Raw genomic sequence first — 23205 nt, 5'->3', positions numbered from 1 at the left:
ACAAAATTTAAAGATAAAATATAAGATGACAACGTAAAGTATAAAATATAAGATAACAGTATACGAAATAGATTAAGTAAACAGTAGAGGAAGTAGCCAATTTACAAAGTAGTCGTGACATAATCTATAATATATAGTAATCCATTATTTAATAATGTGTTGAACAACGTGTAAATGATGAATAAGTAAGTAGAATGGTTTTAAGAGTAATTAATTTCTTAAAATAATAACGTCACGCACTTACAATCGATCTCTATTTCAGCATTTTTCATGGCAATTGATAACGTCTGTTAAACCATGTTGCAAGTAATTCGCATTGATGCAACGTAGCTGATCACGAGACGTTGCAATTACGAACATTTAATATAATTTCACTTGTCAAGTCAAAAGTCACTTTTTAAATGAATGATGTAGGTCCTCAAGAAGAAATACTTTATAACCGAAAATAAATCGCGAAACACAGATGGGAAAAAATATAACAAACACAATATGTCAAGTTGTATTTCTCTGAATTTTATACCGATTGAATATTGAAGTGCAGGGTCAAGTATCTAATCGATAAATGAAATGCTGAATTCGTTTATCCTTGTATCAGAAGTACTAGTTTCTTCACAGAGGTATTTTTAGATTAAAATAAGGAAAAAAATTTTATTCTTTTATGTAGACGTCATGCTACTGTACAAATTTTATCTCCCTTGGTTAACTTAAAAACTTATTTTGCCGAAGATACTGTGTACACGAAATAATATTCTTCATTACAATCGTTCTTAGTTCTAACACAAAATTTTCAAACAAGTATATCAAATATTTGCGAGTATATTACAATTTTAGATAAGGATTATATTAGACTCTTTATTATGTTTTAATTACAACTATTGATATGTCGTTTAGAGGAAACTTTGTAGACGTTAATAAAAAATTATAAAATGATAGAATTAATAAATAAAATCGAAAATGGGGTAGGTATCTTTTATCTTGAGTTGAGGTCGAATATAGCCAAGTAAACATATATCTGTAACTTAAATATAGTTGAAAAATTATTACTTGGAAACGGGAATTATATTACATTCAGATTTCCAAAAGCAATAAAGTAAAACTTGTAATATTACGTAGAAGGAAACTCTTCGTAAAGTATTATATAATATATAACATCACTGACCGTGAAAAAGTTACTCAACGTTGCAAACCAAGTATCATCTTACCATTTTATATTTAATTCAATACGTCGAAATTGAATTATCAAGAGAAAGTGAACAAATTTGTTGGACGATGGCAAAGTATTGTCACAAGTAAAACAAGTGACTATTTTTAGCCTTAATGCATTGTGATACGATTATAGTGTTGTTTCTCGATAGATCAATTTCGCATAAAACATCAGACTCAATTCTATTTCATAAAACAGATGACACTGCTGTGCATTTGCCTTGTTATTGTGACGTAATTCAATGAAATTGTTGCTCTTTCCTTAATCGTGCAAGTTTAATTGCTTCTACAGGAACTTTAATTAGATCAATCTCTACGCAGTGGCAAAAAATGGTGGTCTGCGATTAAAATATGCGACCGCTCTGTTAATTTTGTTTTTAGTCGACCAAGAGGGTGCGAAATTTCGTTCGTGCTGTGCGTCACGTGTTAGAAACGTCTTGAGTCGAAAGTCACGAAAAGATTATAATCAACAGTGGACTGTTCTGATAGTTGCGTACGTATGAATCGAAAGTGGAATACTTTTTCAGTGAAATTATAATGATAAAACTTTTTACAATAGTAGATCTTAAATGTAGCATTGAATTTAAACTTGAATCAGTTGGTAATAAAATAAAATAATGAATAAGAAAATCACGAAGTACAATCGCATGAGAACACAAAAATAAATTTTCGGTAAAATTTGCAATATTAACTTTATGATAAAGAATTTACTTAATTTATTCAATGTATTATTTTTGTTCTGTATAATTTTGATTTACTCGGAATACTGCATGTTATTCTATGATGTATAATAAAACAGTGAAATAGTAAAAGTGTAATAGTATTACCCTTTCTAAATGTTATTGCTTAGATACACTGTTGTGTAATAAAATACGAGACTTCCATTTAGATCCTATGACAGATGTGAAAATTACGAGAAACATGCGCTATCCAATAGGGATTGAGAGAATTTAAAAATAATGGAATTGCTTCTCATATGGTATTACAAAATACATTCTGAGCATCGCATATGCAACCCGACGATGAGAGTAAACGGAATGCACCGAGAATGAGCGAGATAGAACAATAGCGAGCGATTCTCGCATTACATGCGTTCGGTGGGCGTAACTTTAATAATTAAATGCAACATCAATTTTTCTTGAATATGTGCCAGTATATATTCGTCAAAATCGATGTTTTATTAATTATGGTTTTTATTTTTCACTTCGATACAAATTTTGTATAAATAATCTGTTTCCAAATCATTGTGGTGATCGTAACAGACAGATGCTGTGACCACAATCGTCTTCGTATTTAACTCTATTGTATATCCTTTTGTTGGAAAAACCTGAAAGATGATCTTTGACGTAAAAAACCAACTACAAGAGAGGACATTCTACAAAGGATGCAGAGCTTCTGCTTTAAGTATATAAGGGGTTATCAAAACCATTATGTACTTTGTTATCACACGCCTGTTAGGAGCCGGACTGAGCGACTACGAAGCAGAGGATTGTTGTCAGATTTGTAGGAGTTTGTTAAATATGAAAAATTAGACCACGCGAACGATCCAATTCCAGACTAATACTGAAACTAATAATGTTCCTTTGAAATCTTGAAATCCAGGTAGAATTCAATTATTCAAACGCGGTTTCAAAGAAATGGTATCATTTCGTCAATGGAAACGAGAAAACTGTCTTGGAAAATGTTTCCCACGTTTTGTTGTCGTTACATCGGGGTAGAAGTTAAAACGCGAGCGTAGTGTTAGGGAAATACAATTCCTTTATAAGCAAGCGAAAACCGAGAAATCAGCTACTGCATACATTATCTTGCCGCGTTCAACTCTAAATTGAATTCTTCAAGGACGAGGATAAACATCTATACCATATGTATTGCGTGCAAGTATTTCAATTCACTGATACCCCAACGCGAATTTCTTTTTTTTTTAATGCAAACTTACGTGACACAACAGACTTTTCCTACCGTGGACGAAATTTGTAGTTATCGTGCGATCGTATGAGAAATATGTTGAAAATCATGAAAACAGATGTACGTTGTACTTTAATCCAAGAAGAATGATTAATTATTAAGAATTACTATGTCTGACCATGGACGGGGGCCACACTATTTGTCTGGTCATATACAGGGGCATACTACTTGTCTGATCATATACGGGGTAATAAATACTTGTCTGACCATAGACGGGGCGATACTCTTCGTCTGACCACAGACGGGGTAATACTGCTTGTCTGGTCATAGACGAGGATCAGGCTACTTTTCTGACCATAGGCGGGGTAATACTACTTGTCTGACCGTAGAAGGGGGCAATTCTACTTGGCCTCGAGTAACGAAGGAAAGACGAGGACTGAAAAAACAGAGACCTCGTTAAATCGTTGTAACTGCGTTAAAAATCACCTCACTTTATTGCTCTTGCGCTTGTTTGAAAGGCAAATAACTACCCTATGCGAGAATCTGACTAATAATTTGCCAACTCTTTTTTTTATGTGCGAGTATACAGTCAGACAATTACGGATGTATGGTCAGACAAGTAGGTATACGTGTATATGGTTGGACAAGTTGAAATGCGGTTGTATGATCAGAAATTTGAGCTTGCAATAGAAATCAGACCTATGAATTTAATGTGCTTATATTTTGTTAACGAAGCCTTGGATTGCTAAATAGTAAAAAACATTTCAACGTTTCTTCGAACAAGAAGTATGCTGGCTTCGTTCCATTATTGCTAGGTATTCTATTCAACGTGTTCAAATTACGTGTTCCAGACATCGAGACTTTTCATAGCCATAAATGCCATAACGTCTCCCAGGTGTCTTGTCTTTTTCGATCTGTAAATGCCATGAACGTCTCCAGAGAATACGTTCCAAGACAGTGGGGCTTTGCAGAGCCATAAATGTCCAGAATGTCTCCCAGATGTTGTCAGTAAGACTCTCACTCAACTCGAGACTTACATTTGGTAAGAACCTCTTTGGTTTAAATGGACCGGTCTCTTTTGCGTGGTTACCAGGTAAAAGTCAGTGGAAGAGGTTAAAGAATTGCATTTTGAGCAAGACGTTTCGTTTGTGATTGTAAACATTTTTCGAATGTAATAGTGTATGTCGTACGATTAGAAAATTGTCATCGATTAATCAATTGGAATTTATTTGTTAATCGACCAAGTATTAAAATATTATACTATGAAAACTCATAATAATCACCATCCTTGGAGTCCATGACTACTATCCACTGGAAAATATCGTTCCTTGGTCCAAGAATTTTTTAATACTTTTCAAAGTCTAAGCGAGAGTAATAAAGTTCTTAAGCAGAGATATAGAAATACGTTTGAAGTTGGAATTCCAGGCATGCGTTGTAGCATGCGTTCGAATTCAATAGCAACGGGACACGAAAATTGCTTTTATACCTGTTGATATTATAAGACTGAACACGAACGTTTCTACGTTAATAATTTCTGTTGCTTTAATCAATCGTTTCTGGAATCTACTCTGCATAGTACATTTATTAAAATTGTGCTTCGTTACGAGAGTCAAAATATTCTAATTTTACTGGACATCTGTAGACAACATTTTACAGCATTTTAATACACAGTATCCCACTAAAATTGATACAAGAAAGTATCTCGTAGACAACTAATTAAAAAATTAAACGACGTTCATTTTTTGCAATTTAAAATACGATTGCGACAAAAAACTCGGATTTCGACTCGAAACCAATTATTCTGTTGCTCTATCTTCCCAAAAATCTGCAAACACACTCTCAACACGAAGACACTTGGGGACATCGTGTGAATCGCATTGTTTAAATTTATAGTTATACAGTTCCGCGATGCAGAAACGATTCCCGAGGGAGGAGTCTAGACGCGGTGGGGATGAAACCGGCTGATACGACATGGAAATGCGTAGCTATCGAATTATCGAGTGTCATCCGATAACGTTCAAAAGGAGACCATGGAGAAATGACAAAGATGGACGTCACATTACCGAAGAATAGGGACTTCAACATTTAATATCTCAAAAATTGTTAGAACCAGACATCCCATATGTTGCAGCCCCAGTTCTTTGATATTTCCAACAGATGCCATAAATTTAAAAAAAAATGAGGTACTGGGATTCGAGCTGGAATAGCTTGGAAATTTCACTGTCATGGAACCGAATTGACAATGACGCCCGGTAGGAAGTGTCTACACCGGTGTTCTCCCACCGCAGGGATTTTTTTCTAAGTATCGAGCTATACAATGGCGCATTAAGGATTTCTGCGCACGCCTAGAGGGACATTCGTTGCATGCCTGTGCGGCCCTGTAACAAGTGGCGGGAAACAAAGTTGGCGGCTTGCCCCCACAAAGGTATCACTTTACACACTACTTGAGTACGCCTCCAGGAGTTCATTATATCTCTTCCACCCACTATACAGTAAGTGGTTGAGAGACGTGCAAATGTCTGACAGTGGAGTTCAGTTTTGGTGACTTGCATGCACGATTTATGGCGGAGTAAGCTCCAGCTCTGCGTGTCTGTCACTCTGGTTGTTCTAGCTGTTGAAATTACGCGACAGGCCTTACACAGAAGATTCTTACGAAGTGAGAAGAGAAGATACTTTCTAGTTTTCGTATCCAAATGATCGAAACACAGTGCTAAACTGTAAGAAATCTATTTTGCCAGCGCATCTACCGAAACGTAACAATTTCGTCGTTCAAGTCCTTCTAGCTTTGTGTGTTTACGAAACGTATCGCAAAAAGTGTAAACACACCACGGCACGAACTTATGGAATGATTTAATATCGTATTTGGTGAACTTATGGTAACAAATATCATCGTAGATTCGACAGAATATGCATACCTCTTTTTCTACACTTTTCTTACTGTTCTTACTGTACCAAACATTTTCGAGTTTGAATTTTGAAAATTGAATTTTTCAATATAGTGTAACAGCGAAAAAAATGTTCACGCGTGAATACTGAACGAACGATCTCGATTCAATGTTCACAAAATGAATACACTGTTAGAAATTTTCTGTACAGCGTGCATCTTTGATCACCAATTTACACGCACAGAGGGCGAAATAATGGGATGCGTTAATTACTGGCACGGACACTCAACTGATTGATCGAAATAGTGGAACGTCGATGGTGCATACTTGTCAACGATGTTTGCTTTATCATCGATCAAATATACCGAAGAAAGGAAGAAAGAACAAAACGACCGATTCTGGTTAATCGCGAAGAATCTCATTAAAGTCGACAGGAAGGGAAAAGACGTTAAACTAGGTTTATCGACAGTTTTTTTTCCCGTTGAGAAAATATAATTGTGTAGTTATATATCGATCTAATTCCAAACTGCAGCGACTTCCATCTCCGCTGTTGGAGGATATTGAATCAGCTGACTGGGAGACAACTTCCTTCGCTCAAACTAAGTAACGGCCACTTTTTACCGATCGTGTAAACAAAATTATGTGGTATTCGAGCGATGTTTGAGGATTGTTCGCGAGGAATGATGAGAAAGCGTTGGTGTAAAGCCTTTCGATGTACCATGATTAAGTTTCGATCGGTATTAAAGTGAAATTCACAAAACCGTCTACGAAATTGGTTATCTTTAAGAAGAAACTACTGAAAATTCGATTATAGTAAATTAATCGATAATTTTGATTTTTTTTTATTATTATTCAAGCGATTTTTTCATTTCATATATTCTAAATATTTTTATTAACCCGGTCGACCGATATTATCACAATGTATACCCTGCTATCGTTTTAAAAATTCATACACAATTGTTAAATTTGATTCGAATGCAATTGTATCGATTTAAGTATATTCTTCCGCTGTCAATTTTCGAATCAATCTCTATATTTAGAAAGTGGAAACCCCATTTTTCACGTAGACCTGTGCCGACCTGTTACAAAACAGTTGAAAACTGTACATCGATAATCGATGCGTTCCATCAGGCAGTGTACACGTATCTACAAATAGATGCAAAGAAGCCAGGATCGTGTTGGCTGCACGGAAACAAAGATTTCAGTTGCAGATCGCTTGGATTTCGTAGACAAGGGACAAAAACGAGCGAAACGAATGGACGGAAAACAGGAATTGTTCGACGATTTTCAAACTTATTCAGTGGAGGGTCTGTAGTTGTGTTGTCGGAAAAACAGTCGAAAACGTGATCATTGGCAAATTCGTTTGTCCATTTACGATTGTTAGGTTTATTGACAAGAATTAGTCGAGCGCGGCTTCGAAAATCCAATTGATTTGCATTTTATGAAGCTACGAAAAATTTAGAAATATGCGACGGCATGTTCTATCGATTTACGTTTTGTGAACAAATTGATGTTGTTACACGTCTATTATATTTTCGACAAGTCTGTAAAGAATAACATGCGGAATGTAAAATCTCACGAGAAACAATTAAACATCATTCAATAGTGATAAATTGAGTAGCAATAAAAAAGTAACTTCGATAGAAAAGATATACATAGAACGTTCGTCGATTAATGTTAAAATAAAATATTTGTTAAGCAATCGTTTATCACGTTTATATATACAAACTGATATATACATCTATACAATTATGAATGTATACATGAGACATTTGTACATAGTTCTATTAAATTATACAAACAGTGCACCTTCCAAACAAATGGGATAATTAAATTCCATTTTACTTTCTTTTGCATCTGACTAATGCACAGTCCGTACGATCCAATTATTGTCAAATTGTAATGCACAAAAGGAAAAACACATTTTTGTTAACTTCATTGTTCCAATATTGTTTTATAAAGGGTTCTGACGCGTTTGCAGCCTTAAAAACTAGGTAATACTCGAGATTGTTTCTTGCATACATAAGAGAAACTTACGTTCATTTGACATGACAACTCTTATTCTGGTTATCTTGATCTGAAAGATATAATGAAACTCGAAAATTGGAAAACTTACGCAATCTTAAAAGTAAAATAAAATTTTTTCACAAAATCTTGCTCCTGCTTTAAACAGCGAAAGAAAACTTTTATAGACATTGAGTTTATTTTTGTTCGTACAATGGAAGTACATTTATTTAATATACGTCAAATGTGAAGTCAATCGATTTACGAAATGTCAAACAGCTGGAAAAATGTCGATGCGAGAGAAACAGCTTTGAAGTTTGGACGTACTCTGTGTGTGCATGTAAAGAGTTTGGTTCAAAGTCCATAGTATTGAAAATTCTTCGATTTTGTCCATAATCGTTCGAACACAAGGTTGTCAAGGCTTGAAACTTCAAGAAAATGTAAAACAAAATTAATACATTCTACGTGCAAACTGAGAAGACCCCTTAAAATTATTTACACGGTATTGGAGTTTGTAGAGAATTCGTTTCAAACTTCAGTTCAATCTTTTGTGTGTAATATTTTCAAGGCCAACTGAAATTTGAAGAAGAAATTCAATTTATTTTTATCCTCGAACTTATCATCCCCTTAATTCTATCTTTAACCGAATCTCATCTTCGGTTCGTTGCTCATCGGTTTCTCCCGCTCGAGCGTTCTGATCTACTGCAGTCTTACGATCATTAATGCACTCGTTTCCTGAAATTCCCGACACGTCAGACTCATCTTACTTTCCGCCGTCGGAGAATTGTGTAGCACGGTCCTATCCACGTTCCATTTTCATTATCTCTCTCGGTCGTTTCATATCGTCTGCACACAGAGGCACGACATGTGCCACGATAGCTCGTTTAACCCTACCCTCGAACTCGGCCGCTACGATCTGCAAGGATGGGAAAAAATGTATCGCCGGTTCGCATCCGGACGAATATGACGTACGGCGACGATAAGACGTATGGTCAGATTGACGTCCACGATATTTCTCGCGTTTGGATAGCGTGAAATGAGGCATAGAATATTGTAGGGGCGAAAGGTGGTGCCAAGGGTAAGAAAGAATCTCGTGTAACGTGCTTCATTGAAGGACGAAAGATATTCAGATATTATCCTTGAATCAGAAACAACGTATAGTTTTTATATTCTTTACACGATAATCAAAATGGAAATCGTAAGGTTTGCACCTATTCTTAAATTTCACAAATGGTGATGGCAATCGTTTATCTTTTACGTAAGTACCGGATGTGTGATTAGAAATAGAGAGAGAAAGAATTTGTGATATCTTTTTAAGAAACCTAATACCTTATACTTATTTCCAAGATTTTTAAATATTATAAAAATGATTTCAATTCTTTTTAATGAAAATTTCTAGATAAAAGCTGTATACATAGATATAGAGTAAGACTTTTTCAAAAGAACAGGTAAACGATTTAATAAAAATAAGTACGAATAAAAAAATTGTACTCGTCTTTTTTATTTTCACTTGTTTTTAATTTTAATATTCCTTTAATTGTTGAAAGTATTTTCCTTCCGGACATGTAACACCAACAAGGCATAGTGTCTTGCCGATTTACTTTTTTGGCTGTTTTATTTATTTTTACGAAAGCACAGATAATCGAAGGAATTTTGTTAATGGCCACGAATAATGGAAGCACAGATAATGGAGGTTTCACTGTACTTACAACTTCGCTGTGGCGAATGTGGGTGTTTAGTTCAAGATTACATGACGTCAGATTGAACGAGGAAACATTAAACAAGAATTATCATTCTTCGGTTTAGAAGAAAAAACTACAAAATGAAGACCATTTGTGTCGTATATTTATCATAAATTCCTGCAAAGTTTCATAATATAAATACATACGTAATATTAATACAAATAGAATTAAATTTTGCGATACACACTACTATACATGGTCAATTTCTTTTAGCTACTTCACACAACACACTTTCGATTAATAATTTGACACGAACATTCTCATTTGTACCGAACCTATTTATATATAAATCTGCGCACTTAAAATTATTTCCATGACAATGAATTTACGATTTTCAGAATCTTAAAGTAGAATCAAATCATTTAACGAGTTGTTTCACGATATCACATTTTTAACTTTGATCGTTCCAGAAATAAGTAATATGGGTTCAGGAAATAATATCTACGTAATATGTAGTATCGAAATCTCTAGTGAAATAATATAATTTTGGAAAACGTACCAAGAATTATAATAAATGAGTATCACAACCTAATAAGTTGAGAATTACAAAATATTGTTCCTACCCCTGTGATTCATTGTTTTTATTCAGTGTTTAATCATTTGTATTATTCGTTGAATTAATTTTACAAACCTCAATTTTGTTTATTGTATCTGTGTATTCCCGCGCTTAAAGAGGATTCAACGTCAGTCCTCGCGATAACCGTAAAAGCTGTAGCAGAGTGATGTTCCATTTCGACGACAAAACAATAGTATGATTTTCGTGAGCATCGTTATAATAGGTCATGCTAATTGGGGCCTCCTCCAGTACTAGAGAGAAATCCTTTTCTTTGTTGCATTATACATACTTTCAACATTGGTTTATCTTTAGAGACTTGTGCATACGTCAGGTGAAGATCTCAAATTGTAATGGATTTAATTTGTAAATGTTTCTACAATCTATACTTCTATTAGACAGAGATGTCTAAAGATGAAAAATGTCACGTAGTAGAAAATACAATTTTAGAATACCAAAGCAAACAACAAAAATTTGGAAAGGCACAGATGAAACTGAGTAAACCCAGTTCTCATAATTGTGGTAAAATTTTTATTATCTGAACTATTGTTCACGTTTATGTCTAAATGATACATTTCCTACGCATTAGAAGAGCTGTAACTAATTATTGTTGAAGGAAATCGTACAATATTAATGGAAATATTAGATTCGTTAAATTAAACACTGCAATATGAATATTTAATACAGTTAAACAAACTATCGTTTGAATGTTATAAAAAGTATTCACATTTTGTACGATAAGAGTGGAGTTGTATTTTATCAGAATAATTCAACAGCAATATTGTACGTTTAAATGAACACTGAAGTATAATAAGGGGAAAAACAGAGACTTAGCAGAAGGGAAACCTATATAAAATCGTCTTTCATCATGCAAGTACCTCTCTAAAACAAAAGTACGAACCAAAGTATTTAGAATCATGCGACATGCGATACACCTTTTGCATTTTATTCTCTTGGCAATCGTAATTTTCATTCACACTGAATTATGTGGATCATAAACACGAGATCATTACGCGTACAAAAAGTTTTGTTATCACTTTTGTTAGTTTCATTTTTTGCAAATTATCAAACGCTTTCTAGGATTTTCATCATTTTAATGGAAAATTAATTTTACTAATTTTATTGTACCTTGACGAATAATCGAAGCGCTGTTACAACTGTTTATTTTGAAATACCAAACTCGAAATTGTGTAATTTTAATTCAATTTAATGATTAATATGAACATCATTATATGTAATATTTGTCTGATGTGAATATATTACTTGATAAAACATGGTTATTGGAATTCGATAAAATTTCATAATTAGCTTTTGAAACTTAATTCGTTTAAATTCAATGTTCGACACAGTTTTTAATTTAAAATGGAATTTGTTACATCTTTCTAAAAAAATTCTAATCACATAGTACTGTCGATACATTTTTATTTTAAATTTCTTGCAAGTACAAACCAAACAATATTTGCTACAATTATGATCTGTTGCATTAATTTCAGAATGTTCGAAAGATGACTGGGTATTGAAGTGAAGGTGTCAGTGACTCCGAAGGTTACTGCCACCGTGATTTTTGCCTGGTGGAATGGAGCTGAACGGAACAGACAATAGCCTGAACGGCACCGAAACCAATCGTACTTCTTCACCAGTCTTCATCATTAGTAGACATTACATGACCGAATGGTGAGTGGCTAGATTTATGTAGCATACAACAGAACCTCCAGTATTTCAATTAACCACTGAAATACCGCAACACAACTAACCCTCAATTTACGCGTTACTCAAGTTGCACGATTTCGATTGAACACGGTGACAAAAGTGCAGAAAGATTTCCTGTTAAGCGATAAGATTTCAAATCAACGATGTAATTTAAAATATTTTCATTAAAGAAATTTTTTTAAAGAATAGAATACAAATTGAAAAATTGAAAAAGTTTCTAGTAAACTTTGTATTGAATATTCTTGTTTATATCAAGAATGTTTTATGCATGAAAATGCACGTCCATTTTCTATATAAATATAAGTATTCGTTTGTTCGAAGCTGCGAGGAAATTAATATACCTTGTAAATTGAGGGTTAGATGTTAGAGATGAGAGGACATCACACAATGAATGAAATAACTTAAAAATCAAACGATTTTACAAGACAGAAAGATTCAAAAAAATGTTTAATATCGCATGCGTATACTTTACGTGGCTTCAGTTTCAAAGGGTTAGTATTTGTAGCAATTATAATCAAATGCAGAATGAAACTTCTCACACCAGGTAGAAGTGGTGTGTGTATTTATGGAGTAATCAGCTTCGGTGAACTACTTGGCTTACTAGCAAGTATGCAGGTAGTACTTGGCACGCGCGAAATTTTCGAACTGTTTCGTGTAAAGATATGACGTTACGAAGCAATTTAGCAAATTGTACGAAGCGTTTATAAATCGAAATTACGTTTCGCCATAGTTCTCAAAGAAACGTCGGCCTACATTTTTCTTGAAATTAAGTCGCTGCGCTGTAAATACAGCATTGAAGATTATTAAATAAGAAAAATTTTCTAATTAACTGGGACTCGCTGGAAATAAATATTAATTATTGCCGTTTTAAATTGAACAAGATTTTTTTAATTGCATTCTCAATTACCTATAAAATTTATTTTCAAAGATTCGAAATTAAAACGCATTGCCTCAGGTTGCCTTTTAACGGACTTTTTTGTCAATTATGATGTAACGTTAGTCACATTCCCAATCATTTAAGTGTTTCTTATAATATTGATTTTAATACTTTATCAAAAAATTTCTTAAAGACTTTTAAATTTCGTAAATCCGAGGTTGACGAATAAATTAACATAAAATGGAATAAATCAGACATTTTTCTCCGTTAAATTTATTTCCTGCTTCCAAAGATATCTTGAATTAATTGGAAACTTTGTTCGTAATTCCTCGACAGATTATCATGGAGTAAAATAAATTGATACGATTATTTTTATATGTTCTACTATATATTACTTTCATTTACTTCGTTTTAGATACATATTCGATTGTAAACTACAATATGTCGTGAATAAATTAGAAGTTGAGAATTGTCTCCAATAAGTAGGGTGAAATTGAAAAAAATACAAGTTATTTTCGTAAGATGCAGGAAAGTTCAGGTAGCTATTCGATGTTCACTCGATACTTTTCGAAATTCATGTGACTTTGTTAATTAATCGCTGCTCCTATAAATGCTTATTATTGGAAGAGTAATAACATCATGTTGGTTTCTCTCACGCGGCCGATATTAATTGTCTACGGGTACGCTCAGGAAGTACCAAGGCTGAAGGAAATGAACTTCCACGAGAGCCAAAACGAAGACAAAAATTGCTTGGGAGGACGACTCCTCTAGTTTCTCTTGGAGACAGCATTGTCCTTCTAGTCGTACTTAATGAGTACCGCTATACACGCGGTAAATAGATGTTCGTTGCGTCTGGTAGCTGTTAAAAGATCTCCAAGATGATGTTAGCATACTTTCTCATCCTAAAATAGTGCTTCTCTGAAGATATATGCGCGAATAAAGTGAGCATAGCAAATTAAAAATGAGTTGGGGACAACAAACAGAACTTTATAGAAGATTAAATTACACGTAAGTAAAGAGATTCTCGACGTTGGTAAACACATGGGAATAAAACGTACACACTTTTATTATTTTTCATCATGCGTCGAAAATTTAATTTAATACATTCATTTTAGTGTTATAACAACTTGCAAGTATCCCTATTGATCGTAACTTTTAAAATATTTTGAGAATTTTCAATATTTTAATATTTTCAATTTCATCGATAAATTACATTTTGTTGCAACGACTGATAAACTGCTCCATTTTTCTAAATTATTGTCGCGTCGATAAATAATGTTGCTTAGACTGCTGCAACGATCGTAGCTAAATTTTTTCCGCCTTTATCGAATAATTAATGATAATTTATAACGTACCTTCGATGCGGTAATATTATAATAACAATAATAACGTATTGATTAATTCGATTGAACGAGCTACAATTTTATATTCCAGTAAGGATATATACGCAAGTGCCAACCCCTGGTAAAATACAACGCAATCACGCACACGTGAGCAATTAAATCGTAAAAGATTTTATACCATCGTCAGCAATTTTTGTCTCAACATGTGCTATTTACCAATAATCTCGATAATTCGTACAAACTTTCAGCTACACGTAACAATTTCCGTTATAATAAATATTGACGTTTTAAAAAATCGAGCAAAATAGGGCACCATCACTTGACCCTTGATATTTACGCTCTACTTTAACACACTTTCTGTTTATAAGCATTTTGATACATAGAGAAGGTTCTTAGTAAATATGTTTGAAAATTTTTAATTATTGTTAATTACTTCATTCTATTTTCAGTGACAACTTGTCACCCTCGAATTGATCCGAATATTTTGTAAAATTATCTTTTTAAATAAATGAAGCGATCTCAGAAACACAGAGAATAAACTAATGCATACGTGTAACTGCTTAAGAATTCACCAAGAGCTGATAATCATAGTCTTGTAATATTTAATATTTGTCCTTAAAAATGATTTTTCGAACTATCGCAGCACAGAAAATTCAACTATGTTCAAAATACGAGAAACTCAAGTTCCAATCACTTAAAATCATTAGTGTTTTCCATTCAGGTTTCTGTGATTAATATTTACAACATAATGTGAATGTATGGTATGCACGCGACGAGATTGCATCTAGAGTTATGACGGATTCTACACTTGTTCAAGGGCCGTCGTAAAAAGGATATTTGTATGCCTGTCACGTACGCCCCTGAGGAGATGGCCCCTAGAACGAATAGGACCCGTTATAACTTCAGATGCAATCTTCTCGCGTGCATACTGTAGTAAATAGTATTAACAGAACTTGAATACAATCCCAACGTAATCATTAAAAGCGCGCATAGAAGGATTCATTGAAAAATTGATGAAACAGCTTTGTTTTCAGGAATTGATTACAATAACACGATTGTTCGTCTAACGTTTACAAAATTTTCTAAATAAATTCAATCAATCTGAAACGTATTGTTTTTGAATTTCACAATACTGTAATTTTGGCTGTGTAGGTTTTCATACAAATGTTACCAGAGCGTAAATGCTGATATTTAAATACCAAAGAATCGCTTTGTTAATTCGTTGTTGACAGGGCGTATATACAGGTAAATTACAACGAACGTTCGCTTCGGAGAGCGGCCTCTGCGTTTCCCGATAATGCAGGCGGTGTACCTGTGAAAGGCAATTAATATCGAGAACAATTTCTTTTAACCGAGATACCTGACCAGAATATTTCTTCCGCTTTTTCTAATAAGTAATCGATACTTATAAAGAAAAATACACCCGAGCAATTTTAACAGAGAGTTTATTTTACTTCCTGTTAGAATACCTCAAGATTGTAATTTCAGTCGGGTACATTGCAAATTTACGCGTATCCTTACATAGAAATGAATTTACTATTTTTGAATCAACTATTTTTAAACAACGTTTCAATGCCTTGATAGAGAACATTTAAATATAGCGATACTTCCTTTTCATAAAGTATACTTAAAGTGCATGTTTCTATTTCAAGAAAATAGAGTGTTTACGATGGAAGTGGTGTTACCTGCATTATTTCAAGAATTTTTATAGAAATATAGAAATTGGATCTTCCTTTATATTCTCTTTTTTTTAATAATTGTAATGTTTATAACGATGTGAACGGCGGATATAACAAGAGTATAATATTTATTTCAAAATTGTTACGCAAATTATAACATGCTTGATATCTCAGGTAACAGATATTCACCTAAGGGATCAATAGTTACATGTACGATGTTGAAACTAAATATCCGTTATCTGCGTAGCAATAAGTAACCGCGAAGCAAACATCAGGTGGTTTGTTATCTAAATTTATAATACATTTTTAGATTTAATTTAAACTTACAGAATAGTATTGGTAAACATGTCATTTTATTGAATATGAAAAATATAACACTTCTCTTTTGATTAAATAAATTACTAAAGAATGAATCATTCTTTCAAGAACTGAATTTACTATATTCTTCATCATCTTAATTACATGTATGTAGACCATTCGAAAACAAAATGTAGAGTACATTCTTTTTTGTTCCTTTATCTCTTTTATAACTTCCTCACGATAGTATCCAGATGTTTTTTTTTTCCTGAAAAGAGATTTTTCAAGAAGGTACTGTAAATAGCTGAGAAATTAGTCTCTGAAAGGAATTATAAATCGTATTGGGTTAAACGATTTAGTCGGTCTTCAAAGGGCCAAGACTATGCAAAGCCATCTTTACAGCTACCAGATATACTGGCTGAACGAAGGAAAGCATCCAGCAAAACCAATCTGCGGAAAATTGCACCCTTGACCTAGCCATGTTAATTCGCGTATCCCGTTGAGTCGAGGCATATAGGCGAGTAGGGTGAGTTTCGGTTGATGGGACTAGTTGCTCGAATGCGCGAATACATGCTCGTGCTGGCTTCATTATTTCATAAAAAGGAGAACCGATGTCGTGCAACTGGATTGAAACAAGTGGCCACGTTATATCGTTGATCGGCTGCTCACGCACGCGATGCTGGCGAAAAATTGTGAATTTCTGCGGGTGCCTATCGATAAAGTATGGGAGTACCGCCATTATTAAAACGTTCTATTGTTCCGACACACTATTTTCCTCTACGATATTGCGTTTCATTTTCTAGGTGAAACAAACCAGCACGCAAAATAGTAATACAATATTTCAAACGCAAAATAATAATTTCATATTCACATAATTAATGAACCGTTTCTAATATACTCGAACAAATGTATATATTCTTGATAAAATATACCTATTATTGATTCGATACATTCACTTCCATTTCTCGATAGCATAATTAAATAATCTTGAGCGAAGCGAAAAGTAATTTTTGAATTGGTAGACATTTTGCTAGGAGATCCGATTATTTTTATATAATTTCACAATAATTACCCAAAGCATCGTGTAACTTCTGAGAAGCACCAACTCCAAATAGCTATTTTTTAAATACACGTAGTTCGCCTATTAAACTGGGTCACAGGATTGCAATATACCATTATAGAATTCGATTGATTAAAAAGATCTTTCACTACACGTAAAACACTCTGATTGTGTCGGAAGCGAAGGGTAAACAAAACGTTTGAGGCATTCGATTTCACTCTGCAAATTTGTTAATTAAAGCGCGGCTCTTGCTACCCGCATACGTTTGCAATTTTCAACGAACGATATTGCGTTCAAATGATTTCTCTTCACGTCTGAGGGAACTTAATGACATGTAAGCAAATAGCCACTAATTAAATTTTCATAATTCTAATTCGCAACCATAAGAATCATTTATCAGCAAAAAAAAAAAAAAAATTACAATGCATAATTTGTTAGGATTTTACCTAAGTTAGTTTCTATTCCAAAATTTTGAATACGTTGCGATTAAAAATTCCGTTTAAAATACAAATTACACGGGCAGTACTAAAAAAATTGAAATATTGTTATGAGAAATCATGGAAATGATATGAAATAATATTTCATATATATTTTATTCAAATGTAATATAAGAATACTATACGTATGTAAATTTGTTGCCACTCCCATTGGACACAGAAAATTCAATTAAAATGAAACCTTGTTTCCAACCGCAAAATGTAATTTGACGAGATTATATTTTAGAACATATAGCTGCATTTTAATCTTCCACTTAGATTCCTTGGAAAATTTAAAAACCAGTATTCATGTGGTCATTGTAGCGAAAACTTGGTTTCAGATTGCGTACGATACGCGGCGCTCGTGTCACGTAGACATTTCTGTTTCGATTGGTGTATTGATCGTTTTTTTCCCTTCGATCGTGACGCATGTGCGGACATTGCGGAATTGCATGTGAAACCCTTAACCTCATTTTTCTGTATTTTCGATACTGCTTACGCAGTTTGTTATCGTTTCACGGAGCGTATCTCGCTATATTTATAAAATGAACAACTCTCGTACGTTAATACCAAAATGTACACTATTTTTATTAGATAGTTTTCCCTCGAAAGATGCTCACTGCTCCTGATGAACATCGTTCAAGGTTGAACGCTGATTATACTCAATCGGACATTTTTATTTCGAACTCGTCTCATTCATAGAGCAAAGTGAATGGGATTCATTGAAAGTGAAAGTGACACGAGATGAACTTTTAAAGTAAATTAGTTATGTATGTTTTATTATTAATTTTCTTCTCGCAATGATAAAATTACCAAATTATCCGAAATATTCTTATGAAGGATTCAGAACAAATATGTGACACTGAGAATTATAATTTGTATCGATAACTAACATTAAAAATCATTCTTCGACAAGTAATCAAGTTTAATAGATCAACTGTCCCCGTATAATTCCCCTTTGTTCTAACTCTAAAACAAATATTCCATTAAAAGGTATAAATATTTAATTGTTCCTTGACGATGAACATTCTACCTTGCTGTCTGCGAAAGAAAATGGAAAATATTCATTGATAACATTGATATTTTGAATAATTCAACTTAACGGGATACCCAAAGCAAAGGAGTAGGAGATAATGAACCTCTACTGAATACAAAGATTATCTCTTTCATACTGAAATCTTTTCTCGATAAAATTCAGGTCAACTGATAGGATGGACGAAGTCCTTTCGTTCTTATCGTATACAACTGACGCAATTGTATACGGGTATTTGAGCATTACCATTTTATACGTAGCATCTTCTGGTATCGCTGCGTCGTTTCTTTCATGGCTTATTGAAATTCGATAGAATATAATGGGCGAGTGTAATACGTACGAAATTTTCCAAATTCTTACACTTTCCGCTTTGTTATTATTTATAAACGTAATATGCAGACACAAGTAGCGTTGCTACGTTGAACAAATATGAATAAATATAACGTAATGTTATAGCTCAGTTCTTTCATTTCTATTAATATGTAATGTGCACTTCTTAACGTACACATGACTTCTTACTCGCGAACACCCTGGTGTCTATTCTCGTGAACACAGTGTCGTCCTCTGTGTTTTTGACCAAAAGTTTCCACACCTTGACTTAACGTATCAGAGTCTTCTCCTGCTTTCAAAACTCTTGAAACCCATTGTATTTCCCGTTTCGGTCAGTACTGGTTCATTCCCATATCGATATTCAGCCACTGTATCGGTACCAGTTCATTTCCATGTCGATATTCCACTACTGCGTCCTTACCAGTTCATTCCTAACTCGACGTTCAGCCACCGTATATTTTTCAATCAACGTATCGTTACTGGTTGTCAATCTACCACTGTATCGAAAAAAAAAAACCATTGTCACACACAAAAGTAAAATTTATTCTTTGAAAATTGCGCGAGCAAAACTGTCGTGCAAAGATTTATGTACCTTTCCCCAACGTGTTCGTTCAAAGAAATACAAGGTTGAAACACGGTGGAACTCATTACACTTAATTATCGTTCATAAAATCGACATCCAAGTCGACACGAATCCGCAAAAGTCTTTGCAATTCCAATGATATGCATACCATATGCATATCACTTGCAACATGAAAAGTATAGTGTGACTTTCAAGAGACTGGGTGTGTGTTTCTCGAGAAACTTGTTTCAGTATGTAATTAAACTGCGTCCAACATTACACGGTAAAGCCATGATTAAACACACAACGGATGAATGAGATGTTAAGAGGAAAAGTATCAAAACAATAAAGAAAAAGTCTGTTGTTTGTACGATAATCGTACACGGATCGTTAAATAATTTTTTGTAAATTATGTCTAAAAAGAGAGTATTCGCTCAATTGTCAAACAATTAATTACGTTCAAACGATAACTACTATCGTTGGAAGTATATATATATTATTAAAATGTATGGTACGAAAAATAAATATACGAAAGAAATTAAAAAATAAATGTTTATTTTCATCTTCTAATGTCGTTTAATACATTTCAATAGACCAAAATTGTAGTTTTCAATTGTAGTACAGTGTACGCGTGAAAAGATTGCATTTAGAATTATGGCGCGCCCATTCGTTCAGGGATCGTCTCTTCAAGAACGTACGAGACAGATAATACATACGTGATAATACACACGTGAGAAGGTTGCATCCAGAATTATGGTGCGTCCCATTCGTTCAGAGGCAATCTCGTCAGGAGTGAACATGATGTATGTACTACATATCTGTCTTGTACGCGCTTGAAGAGATGACCTTTGGATGAATAGTACTTGCCATAATTCCAGACTCAATCCCTTCGTGCGTGTATTATAGTTTCCGCTTTCGAGCGATAAATTCAGGGCTACTAATTCACTTGAAAGTGGAAGAGTAATTTTTATATCGAATTAAGGTCAATAATTCTTTTCCCTGTTACGTAAATTCCATGTAAAAATTGACAATCGAGTCAAAATTGAAAGTGAAAATTACCGTACAACGGAACTGTCATTTGTGAACAGAATCAAGCTGCGAGGGTTAGAGAATCATCAGTGTGTCCGTGTTAAAGACGAACAGCATCGCATAATTAACAGGGCAGGAAATTGAAACGATTGACCTAAAGTGCAGCCAATCAGGCGGCATAAGCAGATTCATCAGCTGTTTGATTCACGCGTGTATTAAAAAATTAAAACTCGATGTGCAGCGTCCGAGTGAATTGCGTTCAGCTGTCTAATGAGAAACATCTGCCATTGTTTCAGTCGCATTTACTTACGTGAATTGTGCTTTACGTTTATCAACAATGCATAAGCTCGAGACAAGTATCGAGGAATGGTTAACACGACAGCAAACACAGGTCTGCATTATTTTAGCGTGTTACTCATTTGTAATACCGTTCTATCATCGATCGGGGACTAATATAATTTAATTATTGTTACATATTTCAGTTGCAGCATTTCTTCGGTTTCTAGACTGACATTAACAGATGTCGATCGATTTTAAAAAGAACAACGAAGGAAGTGAAACGAGAACGTTCTTTTGACAGTCACGATAGTGTTGCCTGTTTCCTTTAACACGTAACTATTGTCGTGTACTAAGAATAGAGCCTTAAAGAAGTAACGAAACGACATTTAAAGATGAATTGTTGCGTTTAAGTCGACGAAGAATTGTTCACAAAAAATATTGCAAAATTCATTACGACTTAAATTCAAGATTGTGCTTTTATAATATTCCTACGAATTTTACTCGGCAAAATGATAAAACTTTCGCGAGAAATAATGCATTATAGATGAATCGTTTTCTCACGAAAGATTCTTAAACTTTTGGGTAATTATTTACACCGTGGAAAGTTGGACTATAATTTCTCGAGTAAAACTCAATGAATCGTAATTAATTTTGTGTTATCCTACAAAAGATAACAATTCACAGATCTCACAGATACATATATTATAAGTTAAATTGTTCACGATTGTCGCTGGAAATATAATTGAATGAAATTATTCGAAATCGAAATTATTCGATAGTTCCTCGAAATGTATTTATCTGTATAAATTGTTATACTTAATTAAAGATAACGCGTGTATTCGACGATTTTCAGATTTTCTCGCAAATAAAGTCCCATTCAATAAACTTTTATTCTACAATATCGATATACATTTTATTATCGAATCACATGCATCCTGCTTGCACGAGCTATCGTGAAACAGATCGTGCAAAAGTGTATTTATATAGAACAAATTTTAACGCTCAAAATATACGAATATTTTAAATCTATGAATTTCGAAATATATGAGATCTATTATAACAGTTTACACGATAATTCATAATATTAACAATACAAATAAAACTTTACGCTATTTCCATTTTTGGTACTTTTACATATAAAATAATATTACATTCAATTTTCACAAAACTCGAAATGTACATTCTGATCTATAATTGGATTTATTTATACCATTAAAATTCTATTTATACCATTCATGAATCGTTATTCCAACATACCCTAGATATTTCTTAGAGTTATTACAAAGTCCCTTTTGAATTTGAAAGAGTGTTCTTACGAACTTACTAGTCACTCGATATAAAGTACCGATACAGTTCGTTTGAATATATGTTAAATATCCTTCGTTTCTCGATAAACGTTATTGCAGCTTACCGCTACTTTTATACGTGTCCAACTCTTTTCTCATTGAATCAACAGTATTATGTGCGAGGAATAGTCAGAATAATTCTGCGGATTTATACAGAATTTATACAGAACACACGGATATGACGTAGACAGAGTAAAGAAAAATAAGCAGAGCACTGGAAGCCGTTGTAGGTACATTGTGACGATACGAACCATATTGATTTTCGAGTTTTCATTACTCCGTAGAGAGTATCGAGACAAAAGTACATTCTCTATGTTGCACTGTATTGCTTTCAAATCTCCTTGTCAGAAATATATACTGTACGGTGCATTCAGAGTATGCATCGAAATTCACGAAATATTTAATTTGGCCGCAGTATGTGGAAGACTAAGCAATCTTTGGCGAAGCATGTGGAACCTGAAATCTGATTCGCTGAATAGGGTTAGGTTGTGAGAGATCCTGTTGTAAAAAACCAATTCGCTGAACCTCGACCTTTCACCATAGTTTAACCTAAGTCTATATATATTCCTTTTTCTACTTTTTTTTTCTTTGCTTCCTTTATGCCATGTTTTTAGGAACTTCTACTTTGCTTCGTTACGGCAAACGAAGTCGTTGAAAGTTCCAAAAATAAAGTAAACAGAACTCTGCATAATTTTTTGTACGATATATTGATGTAATATCTTGATGTCGTATCTTGAATAGTTTCTGTTTTACATTTTCATAAAAAAAAAGAAACTAAAGTGGAATTTCAGATTAAATTATTTCTAAATTGTTGTTTACTCCTAAATTATGTCCTAGACTTTCACTCTATGTCTTCTAGAACTTCGGTCAGTTTCTGTGCTCTTTAAATACG

The 23205-nt window shown here is 33.7% G+C and overlaps 1 protein-coding gene across 1 annotated transcript in view; it reads left to right on the top strand.

Moving 5' to 3' along the window:
• The window catches only part of Machr-b (muscarinic acetylcholine receptor), a 48494-nt gene that overhangs the window by 6254 nt on the left and 19035 nt on the right, over positions 1–23205 (top strand). Inside the window, exon 2 of the mRNA XM_076316419.1 lies at positions 11786–11966. Within this exon, the coding sequence (XP_076172534.1) occupies positions 11869–11966 (98 nt within the window). The 5' untranslated portion in view covers positions 11786–11868. The remainder of the gene's footprint in view (positions 1–11785; positions 11967–23205) is intronic.

The sequence above is a fragment of the Ptiloglossa arizonensis genome, chromosome 7 (genome assembly GCF_051014685.1).
Source record: "Ptiloglossa arizonensis isolate GNS036 chromosome 7, iyPtiAriz1_principal, whole genome shotgun sequence".
Classification (NCBI taxonomy): domain Eukaryota; kingdom Metazoa; phylum Arthropoda; class Insecta; order Hymenoptera; family Colletidae; genus Ptiloglossa; species Ptiloglossa arizonensis.
This window is presented reverse-complemented; position numbering and strand designations above follow the sequence as displayed.